Source organism: Neomonachus schauinslandi, chromosome 13, assembly GCF_002201575.2.
Source record: "Neomonachus schauinslandi chromosome 13, ASM220157v2, whole genome shotgun sequence".
Lineage (NCBI taxonomy): Eukaryota > Metazoa > Chordata > Mammalia > Carnivora > Phocidae > Neomonachus > Neomonachus schauinslandi.
In genome coordinates this window covers 66,632,891-66,650,795 of record NC_058415.1, presented here as the reverse complement: position 1 = coordinate 66,650,795, position 17,905 = coordinate 66,632,891, and the positions used below count along the sequence as shown (strand labels likewise).

Below are 17,905 nucleotides of genomic sequence, written 5' to 3'. Positions count from 1 at the left end.
ATTTAGCAGGGACCACCTGATACGTCAGTACCCTGGAGAAGATTGTAGGGAGAGCTGAAAAGATGGAGGAAGTATAAGGCCTAGGTAGCAAATAGGGTCGTTGACATAGAGGCCGGAGGAGGTGCGGTGGAGAGGGAAACTGAGCCAGGCGCTGAGGACTTGGAGGAAGGCAGCAGAGTGCTTGCATGAAGAATAGGAGCCGATTGCCAAGAGTGTGGAGAGAATAGTATAATTGAGTGGTAGGGGCCCCCAAAAGGGGGTTTTATGGTAAAACAATGGCAGAAGCAGTACCAGGATTTCAGGGTCACCCCCCCCAACATCTTCCCCTGAGCTGGGCACTGGGGAGAGCTCCAGTTTGTTCTAGAAGGGGAAATAGTACCTTCTGTGAACAAAGAAGAGGGAAGAGAGATTCCTTTAATAAACTGCCCACCTTGTGTGCCCCACCCTTGATGAATGCTTCACCCTGTGAAGTCATCAGCACTAATCATTATAATAGCTACCATTTACTGGACACTTACTTTGTTCCAGGAACTGACTTAATGTTTTGTATACATTATTAGTTCTTTTTTATGGAGAGGATACAGGGGCTCCGAGTCCCTAGGGTCCCAGCGCTGATAAGTAGCAGTCAGAATTCCCACCCGGTTTTCTCTGACTCTGAAACCTCCCTTCTTTCTCTTAGGCCAGTTAATTCAAGAAAATAAGAGTCAAGGATGGTTGGGGGGACTTTGCTGTAAAGTAGCATAGGCCCAAAGGAAGGGGAAGCCAGTGAAGGGATTTGGGTTTTTCTGCCCACAAGTCCTTTGAGCAGTTTTATAAAAATCAACCCTTTAGGCTAGGAGAAGTTTGGACATCTGAAGACGTTGACCCTTCAGAGATGTAAGCCAAACAAAATGGTTTTTGCTGGTATAGTCACTAAGCCTTTTATCCTAAAATTCTCTTGGAAAACCCTCCTGCAACACCGATAGGGAGGGAACACGATAGTCAAGATTTTCTGCAAATAGAGGATTGATTACTCATGGAGACTTGCTTGTGTTTCTGCAGCTCAGGGTGTTTATGACTTCAATAGTTCCTTCTCTGCAGGCCCGTCTTATTTTGGCCTTATGATGGTGGTTAAAGAAAAATGTTTTCTATGATCTATAATGTTGACAGGTTGATTTCTTTTCAACAGGAAAGGTTCTTTTTTCCTATGTCCTAGGACCCACCCCCCCCCCCCCCCCCACCAGAGAGAAAGCAAATAGTTGTATTGTTTGCTAAAGTCTTCCTTTGAAGGTTGCCCTGTGTTTGTTTAATGGAAATCAGCAGGGGGAGAAGGGCTCTCTCTAACATTTTGTTAGAATTTCTCCATAATTCTACAACAGTGAAACAAGAACTTGGGTACAGGATGGATTTGCTTTTAGAAACCACGGCTCTTGGCAGTTTCAGAAGTCCTGAGACTGTTTTAGCTAGTAGCAGCCGCCATGTCGAGAGTGATAACTAGGATCTTCGGTTGTCCAAATATCAGTGACATGATAGAAATAGATTTAAACCTTGTGAGTCTCCTTTAAAATAGAATCATTGACAGCAGGAGGAATAATGCCTCTCCAAGGCTAGTTACGGATTTGATAGCATTCGTGGGTCTCTCTCGAAGTTTTTATGTATTCGTTTATGTGTTCATTTCATAGCCCTCATTTTGAAGTTAGCTGTTAGCAGATACTTTTGTCCAGGAAATTGAACATGTATTCCTCTGTAGACTAAATATTAGTAATAATCAAGTGTGATGCATTTGGTACTTTTAAAAAAGGTCTCCCGAAGCCACAGATCGTTAGAATTGATCAAATTCATTGGGTCTATATTTTAAAAATGGGTATTGTGATAGCAGAGCCTCTTCTAGAATGATCGAAATCTTCCAGAATGATAGACTGGCTTCCTTTTATCCTTGACTTTTTACCTTGGAGGATTTCTTACATCTTTTTGCTCCTCAAATTTGAGTATTAACATGTTACGGTTTAAGTAGGAACACACCCTCAGCGGTGGCTGAGTGCCCGCATGTGGCCTTTCTGCAGGCTTCTAAAGTCCTAATGACAATTAAGGGCAGTTGCACTAAGTCTGTGGGTCCACAGGATGGTTGGGAAGTGCGAGGGGTGGAATTTAGGGGCTTAGCTGGGATGGCTCTACGGGTAGAGAGCTCGGTGGCATCTGGAGACCAGAGAAGTTAAATTGAGGCAGTCAAATGCACTTCAGGCTTACTAAAGCTCCCCAGGGTCGGCAGGGGAGAAGTCACAGTCCAAAGCCCCTCCTCCCACCGCAGCAGCCCTGTCCTGTCTTCAGTCATGGGTGCAGCTAGCCTGTGGCAGCCCGGTTTTCTGACTGTCAGTAATCTCGTTAGCCTTTTCCCTGAATGTAGCTACTGATCCAGAGCCATATGCTCAGAGAGATGCAGTTAAAGAAAAGACCTTTTCCGAAGCAAGCATGCTCTGTTGGGCTTAGGGGTTTCCTATCCTAATTTTACAGGACCCCCCACATCTCTCTGGACACGAGGGGGCATCAACATCTGTGGTTCTTGCTCTTGTATCAGCATCTCATGAATTAGGCAATCAGTTAAGCTTTAGTGCCAACTCATTTTCAGTTCGTATATGATATGGTTAAATCCCGCCTGAAATCTGCCTGCTGCTTTGTAGGTTACTGGCTGGCTGTTTATTGACATAAGACATCTAGATACGTTTTGTCAGGAGAGGTGGTAAGCTGTTGTCACAAATTTCAACATCTGTCTCACTCCTAGTAACTATGTAGGCATTTGTCAATGAAGTAGAACATACACTTTTATTTATTTGTTTATTTATTTATTTAAAATTTAGAGAGCTAATGGTGAGAAGACCACTGTTTTGGAAAAATGAAAACTAGTTGCTGACTGCATATTCTGGGTATATGAACTATTTGGGTAGAACTTGCAAGAAAAATGTGTTCCGGAGAATAAACAGAACCATGGGAGGAATATGATAGTGGGAAAGAGCATATAACAGTTATGGAAAAAAAGTTACTTCTTGAGAAATGTGGGGGCAGCTCTAACTCTCCGGGTTGAATCTGGGCAAGTCATTTGCTTTTTGGAGGCTTCAGCTTCTCTATAAAGTTGGGGCAGGGGTGTGACGGGAACGAGTCTCCAAAACCACATCGAACTCTATCTGCTCACGAGACCATTGGCTGGAGTAGGGCCTTGTGAGGGCTTGTTCCCTTCTGCCTAGAGGGGCCAACTTCTCTGCCCCAATGGGAAGTGGTGTCTCTGCCAGGTCCCTGCCTGAGGATGGTCCTCCTCTGGCACATGCCTTGGCTGAGGGGTGGTGTCCCACTACCCCCCCTTCCTGTGCCCCGCCGTCCCGCCGTAGATGGAAGCTCAGCTCTATGGCTGCAAGGCCCAGCTTCACATGCTCCCAGTGTTCTTGCTGGAAGGAAAACCACCAACCAACCCTTTGGTAACTGCCGAGACTAGGAGGAGTTCCTGGCAGCAGTGCAAACATGTGCATTTTTGTCCCCCCCGTTATGTTTCCGTAGACAGATTTAACGCTTGGGAACGGTAGAAGGCAGTCACGGGAAGTAGTTCCTGTTTTTCTCTTGGCTTTGCCAAGCGGGGAAAAAACCCTCCTACCTTGTCTTTTTAGCAGGACTTCCTCTTTCTCTCCCCTTGTTTCTACTTTGTATTTCCCATCGCTTTTTGAAACCTATATGTGACGTTCAAAAGTGCCACAGGTTTTGGTGAGGAAACGGGTGGGTGGGAGAGCAGTGGGGTAGGTGCTGACTGGGGTCCTATACTTTCCTCTTCACACCAAGCTTCCTGTAAACCTGTAATCATAGTTTTGTTTTTTCTTTTGTCAGCGTCACTGAGCCTGTCTGACATTCTGGCTTTTGGTTTGGGGAAAAGTTGAAAGAATTCACGATCGCAGCTGTCATCTGGTGACTCTTTTGCCAGCAGCACAACCCAGTGTCCTTTCACTGTCCTAAAGGCACTTCCTCAGAAAGGACTTACCCCTCTCCCCCATACTCTCCCCTGACTCTGCTTTCTTTTTCTTCATTACTCCTGCTTCCCACTGCCTTAACAACCCCTGCGATTTGTCTGTCTTCCACCTAGAATAGAAGTTCCACAAGAGCAAGAGCTTTGCCTCTTTTGTTCACTGCAGAATCTCCAGTGTCTAGAACTGCACCTGGCACGTAATAGGCACTTAATAAATATTTACTGTGCTAATGGGACCCTCGCAGAGTGAAGGCTTCCTTGTTCGTGGAATGAATATGCAGTGAATATTTTATCCACTGTTCACCTTGCTAGTGAATCACACAGTAATCAGACTTTATACCATACAGTTCTCAGGTCCTCCCAGGCGTGACTGGACTTGTGGAGTAGATTAGCTATTATAATGGAAGGCAGGTGATTTTCGGGGGGAGGGGGTCAGGTTATTGATGTAGAATTTGCATAGAATTAAATTTACCCTTTTAAAGTGTACAGTTTGATGAGTTTTGATAAATGTCTATAGTTGTATAACAACTACCACGATCATGATATAGAATATTTCCATCACTCAGTGCTCCTTTTGCAATCTATTTTCACCTCCACCCACTACCAGGGATCTGTACTCATTGTTTTACCTTTTCAGAATGTCATGTAGATGGGAGTCCTATGGTAGGCAGTCGCTTGTGTCTTATGTATTTCCCTTAGCATACGGCTTTTGAGATTCATCCATGCTGTTGTACCTATCAGTAGTTTGTTCTTTGTTTATTGCTGAGGAGTGTTCCATTTTAATTTATCCCTTAGTTGATGGACATTTGGGTTATTTTCAGTTTTGGCTATTCCATGAGACTTCTATAAACATTCACACACAAGTCTTTGTGTGAACATAGGCCCTCCTATCTTTTGGGTAAATACCTAGCGTGAGGTGGCTGGGCTGTGTCATTAAGTCTGTGTGTAACTTTACAAGAAGTTGCCAAACTGTTTTACAAAGTATCTGTTCCATTTTACATTCCCACAAGCAGTATATAAGAGTTCCAGTTGCTTCACATCCTTGCTAGCACTTCAAAATTTTAAAAATCTTAATACTTCCAGCAGATGTGTAGAAGTATTTCATTGTGGTCTTAATTTGCATGTCTCTGCAACTAGTGATGTTGAGCACGTTTGCTTATTTGAGAAGATTATGTTTTAGCAGTCTGTTGTATTCTCTAGATACTAATAATTTTATAATATCAGTGGCATTTGAAGTGAAAATTTCTTTAAAAAATTGGTTAAAGATTTGAAAAGTCATGGATCACCCGGGTTGCTCAGTCGGTTAAGTGTCCAGCTCTTGATCTCAGCTTAGGTCTTGATCTCAGGGTCATGAGTTCAAGCCCCACACTGGGCTCCACACTGGGCATGGAGCCATCCTAAAAACAAACAGAAGATTTGAAAAGTCACTTCCTCTAGGTCCATACTGTACAAAAGAAGGTGAGGGTGTGGAAACTATGTTACATTTTGGCAAAGGATGGTCCACCTGAGTGACTGATGACAAGAGCCAGAGAGGGAGAGCACCTAGGACTTGAGCATGGAGATTGGCAGAAGGCAGATTTCATGGCTCTGCTAGCCTTGGGATGGCTTGCTCGGGCCTTAGCTAAACCTGGTGTTTGTGGGAAGTAGACCTCGATTTAATTACATTTTCCCGAATGCCCCAGGAGTCACCTGGGAAAGCTCAACAGTCCTTTGTGGCCGGGGAGTGTTTGGTAGAAGCCTGCTGAACCTAGAGCTCCCTCTCTGGGGACAATTTGCTGGAATCAGTTAATCAAGCTTGAGAAATCAGTTACTGCAGGTCCAGGAATGCCACCACCCTGATATTCTGAAACCCTATTTCTCTTGTCCCTCTCTTAGTTAATTAATTAAGCAAACATTCCCTGACTGCTTACCGCATGCCAGGTACTAGGAAAACAGTGATGAAGAGAACAGGAATGGTCCCTGCAGACTCAGAATGTGAGAGAAATGCTTCAAGGGAAAACAGAGGCAGCCCTGGGAGCACCCAGGAGGGGCTCCTAACCCAGCTGTCAGTGCAGGGGAGGTCATCAGGGCAGGATCCCAGGCAAGAGACAGCTAAATGGAGACCTAAGATTGAGGAAGAGTTAGCCAGGCTGACAGTGCTGGGAGAAAGGGAAGGGTTTCCAGGACAGGGAGGACACCAAGGAGTCCCAGTGGTAGGAGAGAGTGTGGCCCATTCAGAGCCCGTAAGTAGTTTCTTCTGGGCACGGTTTAGAAGGTGGGAGCAGCGCGAGAGAAGTAGGAATCACCAGGGAGACTGGCTAACCCACGACACAGATTGGACCTCATCCTCAGGGCGGTGGGGAGCCGGCCAAGCATTCTAAGAGGGGGAATAGCGTATGTGGATTTACAATTTAATCGAGGAACTGAAGCTGCTTTGTGGTAAATGGATGGGAGGGGGACAAGACTGGAGGCAGGGACACCGGTGAATTGGCTACTGTGGCCACCCAGGAGTGGGATGAGAGTGGCCTGTTGACTGGCGGCGATTGTGAAGTAGGAGCCTTTCCAGCCAGTAACTGGAAATGTGCATAAGGGCAGGAGCAAGTGTGGGACTGACTTTGAAACATTGAGAAATCTGGTACATAGTACTGCATTCTTTTTGGTTTTGGTTTATTTGTTCACTTCCTTGGAAAACTGATGTAGAAATGTCCCTTTGGCTTCAGTTACCTGAGCAGAGGGGTTTGGGCATTGCCCAAACCCTCCTTTGTGGACAGAATTGCTCCAGCAGCGATCGCTATGTTCTAAAGTGGAAGGAGGGAATTATGCAGGAGGCCAGGGCCATGCTAAGGTGTGTGGCGGATTTGGGGGAAGAAGCCTGCCTGCTTGTACCCAGCAAAGCCAGAGCAGTGCTGCGCTGGGCTACTTCTTCCTAAGAACCTTCTCTGTATGTCTTGGAGGGTCCCTGGGCCCAGAACCCTTGTCTGGAGATCCAGAAACTCTACTTCCGGGAAAATAGTCTCCAAAAAAACCTCTTCCAGGCCTTTCTCAACTCATGCACACTCTATCAAGGTGTGTCTTCTTTTCCTCTAAGATTTTCCACTCAGATTGGGCGGGGGGTGGTTTCTGTGCTCTGGTTTGGCCATGGGGGTCTCTAACACTAGGCTATTTAGATTTTATCTTTCCTACTTGGTTCCTCCTACCTTTCCAGAAACCCATGATGGGTTTGCTAGAAGTAATGGAATAGAAATGAATGCTTGGACAGAACATAACCATTGCTCTGTTAGAAGGTACTGATAGAACAGAGAGAAGTGGGGGGAAGGGAACTCATTTCTTTGGCATTTACAGTACGCCATGTACTGTGTCAGGAATTTATTTATATATTTTCTCATTTAGTCCTTCAAACATCATGCAAGGTAGGTATTGTCATCTGCATTTTTTTGATGAGGAAATTGATGCCGAATATAAAGGCTTGGCCAAGGGCACATAGTTGGGAAGCTGGGGCTAATTCCTACTGGGGCTCTTTCTGTTAATTGTCCTTTTTAAATTACAGACTTGCATTCCAGCCTCCTCACTGTTACCTTGGGGATCTGAAAAGATTCATGTAGCTTCTAAATCAACCAGGTGATTCCTGGAGAGCAGCTTTTGCATGAGAAAAATCTAGCTAATTATTTATTTCAGTATTTCTGGAAGGTAGGCCCTATCCTAGGCCACTTACAAAACAGTTTGGGATTACAAACATGTCTCATAGTGGCATCCTGGCTCTCAGTGCCTGGGAGGTCAGTTGAGATCTTTAAACAACAAATTGGGAATAGAACCGAGGCATTGCTGATTTAACTCTTCTTTTGGGGGTGAGAAATTTTGGGGGCCTGTGTCCTAGAGATTTGCTGAGCAAATGACAAAGAAAAGAAATAGGTCCTAAAGCTTGAATATTTTGGAGGAATTCCCGATTTGTTGGATTGTCAATGAATGAATTAAAATACATAATGTAATAGTAGGGTCACTCCTTCTCAGGCACTGAAAACTCCCTCCAATCTCTTTTCTTCTCTAGAGGTTTTAAATGCAAGTCCTTGAGGGGTAGGGGACAAAAGAGTAAAATCCTGCTAGAGGCTGAGCTTTGCATTGAGATCTCATTTGGACTCACAGATTTTTAGTCCAATACTTGGTTTTGTACTGGTAAGTGGTCACTGCATTCATTCTTTTTGCTGTTTGTTCCTCATGCCTAATATCCCACTTCCACCTCTGCCCCACTCGGGGCCACAAGCATAAACTGAGCGATTTAGAAGTAAGGCTGGTTTCTGGTTTCTGCCCAGAGTTCATGACTACCAGGTGCCCGCAGGGCCCAGCTTTGACCTGTGTGTCCCTCCCTTCTTCTACTTTTCACTTTCTGCCCCTTCCCCAACTTTTAATTTTAGCACGGCTAGTTAATATAAATTCCTGCATTTAGTAAGTACAGTTGTTGAGTGGGCAGCTGGGACACACAGAATGTTGTACCCCCATGTATGAGAACCATCCCTGCCCCCAGCATGGGGAAGCAGTCCTCCAAGGAGGTACCTGCGGCACCTGACACGGAGTAGCGGGCCCCCGTGTGCAGGTGCAGGTGGAACAGAGCCAGGGTGTGCATACGGCTGGGCAGTGGGAGCTTGTTGCTTTCACAGGTGATGCTCTCCGCCTGCCTTAGCCGACTTGTTTCTCCATGGGGAACTGTTTTCTTTCCACAGGCACGCAGCGCTGGGGTTGTCCCCATCACCTGGGAACCAGGTGTCAGTGGCATTTCCTTGGTGTTTCTTCACCGTCTTCTAAGACGCACTTTCTAGATTGGGAAACTGCTTTCTCGATGGTGCCATTTATCATTTGAAGGACACAACTGTGTGGCCAGATGAAAATGTAGTCCGCAGCAAATTTTCAAGGAATAGCATAAATTACTGCAGGGCTGAGGCAGAGTTTATAAATGTGGCTAACATTTTATGTGAAGGGAGGCATTTTCTTGGAGAGGTGAGGCAGGTCTTTGGGATTCCAGGATGCCATTTCCAACCTCAGTGTTTTGACCAAACACTCAAGTCTGTTTTCATAAGTGCGTTTGTCACTCCCAGACGATCACACCAATGGAGCTAAAATGGTTAGGATTATAATGACTGGCTTCCAGCCTGCTGCCAGAAAGCTTCCAGAGTCCCCGTTTACCGGAGAACCCCGAAGCCAAAGGTTGGGGACTCGGGACTTCCTGGGAGCAGTGAGGACACGGATCCGGGTATTGAGGTCTCAGGTGAGGGGGCTGGAGTAACAGCCCTCACTGGCGTCTGGCTTTGCCGCAATCGCTGATCGCGCTCTCCCCTCCTGCTTTATCTTTCAGTTAATGACCAGCCACAGCGGCCCTGCATGAGCTGCGGCCACAGTCTCCACGGGCTCCTGAGCCACACGCGCTGCGGGGGGCGCCCGCGGAGGTAACATGGCTTATTGGCCTCAGTTGAGGTTGCTGCTGTGGAAGAACCTCACTTTCAGAAGAAGACAAACTGTAAGCCTGGGTCTCTCCGGTTCGGGGAAGGGGTGGGGTTTTCCCCGCTTTTCTTCATGGTTTTGAGTTGGGGGTTGGAGGAGGGAGGAGAGGGAATCTTCTTGGTTTTCTCAGAGGGGCCGAATGAATCTGGCCCTGGTGGGCACAGGTCCCTGTGGTCCTGAAATAGCCCTGTTGCTTATCGGAGAGGGAAGATCAGCAGCCAGGCAGAAACGTTAGCTTTAGTATGTGTGCCTAGTGCCCAGGCACGAGTTCTGACTTTTGGAATCTGGCACAGAGTTGCCCCTGACCGTCCCACTCTTTCCCTTTGCTGCAGCCCTGGGGGCCACCTGGCTCTCCAAGAGCACCCGAGGGCCCTGTATTTCTGGGAGGTGGGAATGAAGTGAGTTAACGGCCCAGCTCTTAGGGAGAGACTGGATCTCTTCGTGTCAGTGTGGACTCTCTCAGCTCGGACTGCTAGCCTGGAGGAATATAAAACTAAGATTTGTTTGATTTCTCTGGAGGGTTCTAAGCCACTCACTTCCTGAATGGGACACAGAATTCTTTGCGTAATCCTGAGAAGATCATCTTTAATGCTCTGGTGAATGGTATTTTTACGAGGAGGAAGGGGAAGGCTGTGAGGCATGGTGAGCTCCCTGAAGCTCAGACATCAGCTCTTGGCTTGTCTATTTCCGAACACTCTTGGACACACCCCATCTAGTCTCCTGGGTTTAGCTGCACTGCTCTGTAGTTGGCTTCTTTTTTTTTTCCTTAAAGATTTATTTATTTATTTTAGAGAGAGAGCACGTGCAGGGGCTGTGGGCAGAAGGAGAAGGAGAGAGAATCTCAAGCAGACTCCCCTGCTGAGTGCAGAGCCCAACATGGGGCTCTCTCTCACAACCCTGAGATCATGACTTGAGCCGAAATCAAGAGGTGGACACCCAACCGACTGAGCCACCCAGCCAACTACAAGCCCCTATAGTTGGCTTCTAAATCTGTTTCCCACTTTGCTTTTTTCTGAGTTCTAAGCCTGTGTCCCCACTGGGCTATCTTAACTAGGCTTAACATGTTTATAACCAAAATGATCATCTTTCTTAGACTCAAAGAGCCATAAGAGACCTTTGAGAGAATTTAATTAGTGTTTCTCAAACTAGAATAATCCTTGGACCTTTTTTAGAAGTACAAAAATGTCAAGGTCCCCTTGTGTTCACGAAATTTCTTTTTTATTGTAATGTTACTTAAATGTGTACATATGTGACACTAGATATAAACCTCTGTGCTTATAGGCTATCATACAACCATATGACCCACGCATACTTACAAATGAAATGCAAACCATATTGCAAAACCAGTGCAACTCAAGTGAACATTGTTAGTGGAGTGAGACATCTGCCCTTGTTCAGCTGAAACCAAACTGTAAGTCGTAATGTGAATATGGTAGTGAAGGCCGTAGTGCAGATTCTTTTGAGGTTGGACATTCTGTATTACTATGTGCCAATGATTCCATTCCTCAACCACTTTCCCAGTGACCTTCATTTGATGTCATTTGGCTTCCATTTGGTCCAATCTCATCATTTATAAATTGTGTCTGCATCTGTTCCTTTCTCATTAGTCTGCTACAATTATATTGCTGCCAACGCAATCACAGACACAAATATAAACTTAGGCTTTGAAATCTTGTGCCAGAAGTAGTTACAAAGTAGGCATTCAGAAAATTCAGTTACATTTATTTGAATTTGTTTAGGTGACCCCTGAAATGAAAACATAAAATGTTTAAAATCCTCAGCAGAGACCTCATATTTAATCCCTCAGGAATATATATTCTAGTCTGAGAAACAATGATTTTTTTTTTTTTTTTTTAGCCCCTAATGTTACAAATGGGGACCTGAATCTTAAGGTCACTAGTCAGAGAGTGGAAATTAGAATCTATGTAGCCTACCTGTCTTGGTGACAATAGATAGTAAAGTATAACATATTATTATATAATATAATAAAAGCAAACACTTAGAATGAGTTTCCATGTGCTAGGCACCTAAATGGGTTATTAATTGGATTAATTCTTTAGAACCCCATGAAGTACTGTTGTTTCCTTGTGTGGTAGCTGGGGTACTTGAAGTAGAGAGAGTTTAAGTAATCTGTCTGAGGTCCACATCGCTGGTCAGGAGCAAATGTAGGGTTCAGATCTAGATAACCTGACTTCAGCATTGGTACTCTAAATCACTATGTCAAATTGCTTTTCTTTTCTTTTCTTTTTTTTTTTTAAAGATTTTATTTATTTATTTGAGAGAGAGAATGAGAGACAGCACAAGAGGGAAGAGGGTCAGAGGGAGAAGCAGACCCCCCGCTGAGCAGGGAGCCCGATGCAGGACTCGATCCCAGGACTCCAGGATCATGACCTGAGCCGAAGGCAGTCGCTTAACCAACTGAGCCACCCAGGCGCCCGTCAGATTGCTTTTCAGTAGTATCGTTATTTTTTCTATTTTCAGTCTCAAAATCTTGACGTTTCTGACCTTTTTCCTCACCTTTGCTCCTGTTTCTCATGGCTGTTCCCAGCTCCTGGTGTTTCCAGGTCCTGTGTGTTCATCACCTGTCCTCACTTCTTAACTACGGTGTGGTCTGGGTCCCCTGTCTCTTCTCATTCTCGTGGCGGCCGCTCACATAATGGGAAACTGTGTCTGTCATAGTGTGTCCATTAGCCACTGAGTGGTGGAAAGAATTGTAGCATCTTAGCAAAGAAAGCAGGGCTCAAGGGTAGTCCAGTCCTTGATTGATTGATTGATTGATTGGCAGGCTTTGCTTTGTCTCTACTGAAGGTTTAATGCCCATGGATCTTAAGTGCTGACTAGTAGCTACTTCCCAATCCACCTGGCTTGGATTTCTGGATTATATTGTTGAGACAGTAGGACTTGTTAAGCGTTTTGGTGCCATTTTGTTAGCTCACATAGTCAGAACCAGCCCTGCCCACTAGGCAGGGGGAGAAGCTCCATGATAGTTCTTGCTCACAATGTGTGGAAAATCATTGCTTGTTTCCCATTTTCTCAGATCCTAAAGTATACACACTCGATCCCAGAGTCTGGCACCCAGCATATGCTGAAATCGTATTTGCTGAACGAGTGGTGAATGTGTCAAATGGGCCATCAGTTTGCAGGTCTCAGGAGGCTCCCCTGTTGTAGGGGCCTTGTGTGCTGCTTCCGGGAAGAATGTGTGAAAGCTTGGAGCTGAACAGTACACTCCAGAATAACCCCGTGGGAAGGCAGCATTTGCCCTTTCTCTCTGTGTCCTTGTTTGCTGATGAATCCTGGGGACCTCTCTTGTGCCCCCATTGTCCCCTCATGGGGACCATCAACCAGGGTTAGCTTTCCGTTGTTGGGCAAAGAATACACTGAGTTGTGAAAGTTGGGGGCAAAGCTCAGTTTGGGTCCAAAGTAACGGTTAACTTGTGTGGGTGGCAGTCATTCAGCACAAACAGGGCTTGGGACAGGAAGGGCGAGGGGCTTGAGAGTTCTCAGGATCCTCATCTAGTTTCAGGCTGAGCCAGAGGCCAAGGTCCCATGGAACAGATGGGACAGTGTGGCCATATGGCCTCTCTCTTTTGCCTTTGCTACTAATTGTCTCCATGAGATCTGATTAGCCATGTGGCTGGGAAAATAGGTAATTCTGATTTTTGCATAGAGTATCAGTATTTGGACATTGGTTAATGATAAGGAATAAACTATCAAATAAATAAAAATTAAAACTCCTCATTTAAGAGCCAGTAGAGAATTTTCCAGGGTAGATGAAAAATTTCCACATTCCCTCCCCACTTCCAGTTCCAGCTGATACATTTCTTTTTTTTTTTTTTTAAAGATTTTATTTATTTATTTGACAGAGAGAGACAGTGAGAGAGGGAACACAAGCAGGCAGAGTGGGAGAGGGAGAAGCAGGCTCCCCGCTGAGCAGAGAGCCCGATGCGGGGCTCGATCCCAGGACCCTGGGATCATGACCTGAGCCGAAGGCAGACACTTAACGACTGAGCCACCCAGGCGCCCCAAGCTGATACATTTCTTCCTTGTCCTTGTTCCTGGCCTGGTAGTGATGGTTCAAATCCAGATAGTAATTCTAATTTTTATTTAATTCTAATTCAGTTCTAATTCCAGCTTGGCCACCATGTGCCTCAATGGCTGAGGGAAACCCACTTCTCTTGAGTTTTAGTTTTGTCTTCTGTGGAATGAAGAAAGTTAGAACACAGCCATTTACTGTTTCATTTGGATGCATATTTATTGAGCATCTACTACATGGGGGGCGGTGTGCTGGGTGTACAGTGGTGAAGCAGGCAGACGTGATCCTTGCCCTCGCAGAGCTTACTGTTCAGTGAGGGAAGCAGATATGAGATACATGATCACAGAAGTAAAAATAAAATAACAAACTGTGTTAGGTGTCAGGAGAAAATAAATCAGACAAACTGTGGCACTGTGTTAGATACCACCCGGGTATGGGTAGGGACTTAATTTAGGATGGAAAGTTAAAACAGGTAAGCCGAGAGCCCTGAAGTTCAAGCCGGGGAAGATCAGGAGCTCAGAGATGAGGAGCACCATATTCCAGGTAGAGAGAGAGAAGGTGTGAAGGCCATGGGGCCGAATGCATGCTCCTGAGTCAAGGAACAGAGAAGCCAGTGACACTGGTGGGGTGAATGAAGGCTGGCTGGAGATGAACTGGGGATCGGCAGGGCCAGATCACGCCTGGCCTTGGAGCTGGAGAAGGACAGCTGAATTTTATTTTATGTACAGAAGAAGTCTCTCAGGTGGATGGGTCATGATTATGAGGATCAGATTGTGTGGTCCTTGGCACTGAAGGGACTTGAGCGACAATAGCCCAAGGCGACAGTTGTAATCCTCACATGTATATGTACCATTTTACGTTCTGTTTTCTTCTTCCACTTGACATTATTTGGTGTGTATGTTTCCATATTTCCAAATAATCTTCATAGTTATAATACTGATTCTTGGTGTGTAGACTGCGTTTTGTAGTTTTGACATGCTTTTATATCCATCATCTTCTTAAATTTCAAAACAATTCTGAGAGGCATGCATTAAAATCTGTGTTAGTAAGAGAAGGATTTTTTGGCCCTAGCATCGCAGGATGCCATTGACATTCCTGGTAGTTTTACAGTAATCCACCAGTGTAGTTTTAATTTGATAAAGTCATACCCTGTTGCCAACATTTGAATGTTTGTTTATTAACTCTCTGGGCCTCACTGTCCTCATCTGTAAAATGGGTACAAAAGCACAAGGGGGTCACTAGAACTGGGTTCAAGTGCAGGTGCACTCTGTTACCAGGTTGCGGGTGATAACCTCTCCAAACCTTAGCTTCATGGTAACAATGCAATCTATCTCACAGAGTCATTATGAGAATTAAATATTAGAGATGAGATATGTAAAAATACCTGGTATGCAGTAGGTGCTCACTATTGGCTGTAACTGTTATAATTCACGTGACCTTGGTGGAACCAGTTGATGTTTTGTGACCTTGCCACTAATGCGGTCATTTCCCACCGGGGCCACGTGCTGTTTCAATGCCATGTGGCCTCTGGAGTTGGGCAGAACTAGCAGTTAATCATAACTCTGCCTCTGTCTCCATGACTTAGCCCTCCTTGAGCTTTAGCCTTGCCACATATAAAATGGGGACAGTAATGGTTCCTACACCACAAGGCTGTTTGGAGGATTAAATGAGATAATCCATATGTAATGTGCCTACTACATACTGGACTCTAAATAAAAAAATGGTAGCTACTATTTATCCTAAATGTACAAATGGTAACTTCAGAGTGCCAGGGTTGGTGACTATCTTACTCATACTCTTCATTTAATTTTGTTTTTGTTTTTTTTCTGAGTTCATTATTCTTTTCTGAGTTCATTCACAGTTAATGCCATTTTTAAAAAGTTTATACCTGTTCATATTTGTAAGCGATTTTATGTAGCTGTAAGCTTGTAATGCATACAGTTTTGTGTTTTGCTTTTTTTTTCTTTTTAAAGATTTTATTTATTTATTTGAGAGAGAGAATGAGAGAGAGCACATGAGAGGGGGGAGGGTCAGAGGGAGAAGCAGACTCCCTGCCGAGCAGGGAGCCCGATGCGGGACTCGATCCAGGGACTCCAGGATCATGACCTGAGCCGAAGGCAGTCGCTTAACCAACTGAGCCACCCAGGTGCCCTGTGTTCTGCTTTTTTCACTTAGTGTTACATGGTTAATAGTGTCTGTGTTTCATAGATGGGAGGACAGCATAATATATTGTCCAGTAGATGTACCATAATTTAATCATTTCCCCAGTACTGTGCAACTAAGTTGTTTCCGATATTTTGTAATTACAGTGTTTCAGTGGATGAATAACTTCATGTATACAGCTTGTTGATATTTTAAATTTAGTTCTGTAGGATGAATTCCTATGCATGTTACTTGGTCAAAGGGGATAAACGTGTCTTTTGACTATGTATGGTCAAATTGCTTTCCCAGACAGCTCCACTGATTTATATTTCCATCTTTATTATTTCATAAACTTCAGTTCATTCTCTTACTCAGTCTTTTTTAAGACTTTCTATGTGGCAGGCTTAGTGAGAAGAAAGTGACAGTGGGGGAGAAAGTCCTTTTGAAGTAGGGCCCCTGCTGTACCAAGTGCTGGTGAAGGCACGGAGTACCTGGGAGGCTCCAAGGAGGGGCTTCCAACTCTGCTGGTAGAAGAGACCACATGTCATTGAAAGCTTGGAGATTTCAGTGTGTGTTGCCTCTTTGGGATTATTTATAGAAATATTAGGAAGACCAGCCATGTCTTTGGTCTTGGAGACCCCATTGAGAGCATGCTTTCTTCCAAAGAGGGACCCATTTATACCCCCACTCCCCATCGCCCCCCTACGCCACCATGTGCTATCAAATAGTATAAATTATTCTTCATGGTTATATGGTAACAGTGGATTTTTGTTCCATTCAAGAAGTAATACATGCTCATTATGGAAGAATTAGGAAACACAGGAAAGTGTTTAAAAAAAAAAAAAGTCACCCATCTTCTTATCACCCCAGGACATCTACTATTATCATCTTTGTATTTCCTTCCAAAAAGACGATTTTAAAAAAGACTTTAATGGGTAATCATACCGAAGGTTTTTGGAAATTAAAAATGGGTTATTTAAAATACCAAAATGCAACCACAAATGATAAACAAAAAAGCAAAAACACTCTGAAGCACCAGCAAGAGCAGAGAGTTTAATTAATTATGATCTTTTCACAGGATGGAATATCAAAATGGCCATTAAAATCCATTTTTAAGAGAATATCTTGTCATGGAAAATACTCCCATTGTAATGTTAAATGAAAAAGCAAAATACAGAATTATATATGCTGTATAATGTCAGTTTTGTAGAGAAAAATATTCATGTATGCATAGAAAAAAAAGACCAAAATATTAATAGGGGGCACTGTTAGCTCAGTTTACTAGGGATTATCTTTGGAAAGTAGGATTAAGGGTGATTCGTATTTACTTTTTCCTACTTTTCTAGAATTTTTTAATTTCAAATTTTCCACTAAAAATGTATGGACTTAAAGATCAAGAAAAAAAATTCTGTTTGAAAAAAAAAGGGGGGGGGATTTCAGGCCAGTGTTCTATTGATTTTGTGGTTCTGCAGCCACAGTTTTAATTACTCATAACCACAAGGCCCCGTGACTCTTCTGGGCTCTTTGGTGTTCATCCTAATTAGAACCTCAGAGTCTAGAAATGAAGGGAGTGAAAGAGGTGAGAGTCTTCGGGCAGTGTAGCTCACCCCTGGTTCAATAAAATGATGTCTTAACGATTTCCATCTTGTCCCTGGGCTTATTTATCCCTTGGCAACTCACTGAGGCAGGGTTTTCCTTTAGAGACACTGCAGTGTTTTAACCAGAGTGGATCATGCTTACTTGTAAGTTTAATGATCTTCTAACCGACTGGAGAAGGTGGTACGGAGACCCTGATAGACAGGGAAGGAGAACTTTGCATTTTTCCCAGCTCTTTCCAGTCCTGGAGGCACAGAGGTCCATATGGAACCCTGTGTCAATTTCCATTGTCCTTTGGAGCCTTAGCCCAACTGTGTGTGCCGTTTAAGGAGCGGAGGTGGTGTGTTGAGCCCAGCAGGTTGCCCTGCCCTCTCCTTTCCCCTAAAGGTCCTTCCCTACCTGACACTGCCCGAGGGCTGGGAATGCAAAGCTGACTGAGTGCTTGCCTTCAGGGTGCTCCTATTGCCTGAGGAAGCCAGTGGTGGGTGATTTCAGGCTGGAGGAAAAGGCTCTGGGAGGAATATGCATGGGTTACTGTTACAGGAGAAGGGTTTCTCACTTAGCCTGAGATTTTAGTCAAGGAAATGGTGCTGGAGTGTGTTGAAGAATGAATAGGAAGTAATGAGCCAGATGAAGCAGGATAGGAAGGGTTTTCCCTTTCTTCAGGAGAACACAGAGGTGTG

General features: G+C 44.5%; 1 protein-coding gene across 1 annotated transcript in view; it reads left to right on the top strand.

Moving 5' to 3' along the window:
• The window catches only part of LOC110581396 (phospholipid-transporting ATPase ABCA1), a 127,742-nt gene that overhangs the window by 10,811 nt on the left and 99,026 nt on the right, over positions 1-17,905 (top strand). The window contains 1 exon segment of the mRNA XM_021691219.2: positions 9,306-9,467. Coding sequence (XP_021546894.1) covers positions 9,402-9,467 — 66 coding nt within the window. The 5' untranslated portion in view covers positions 9,306-9,401.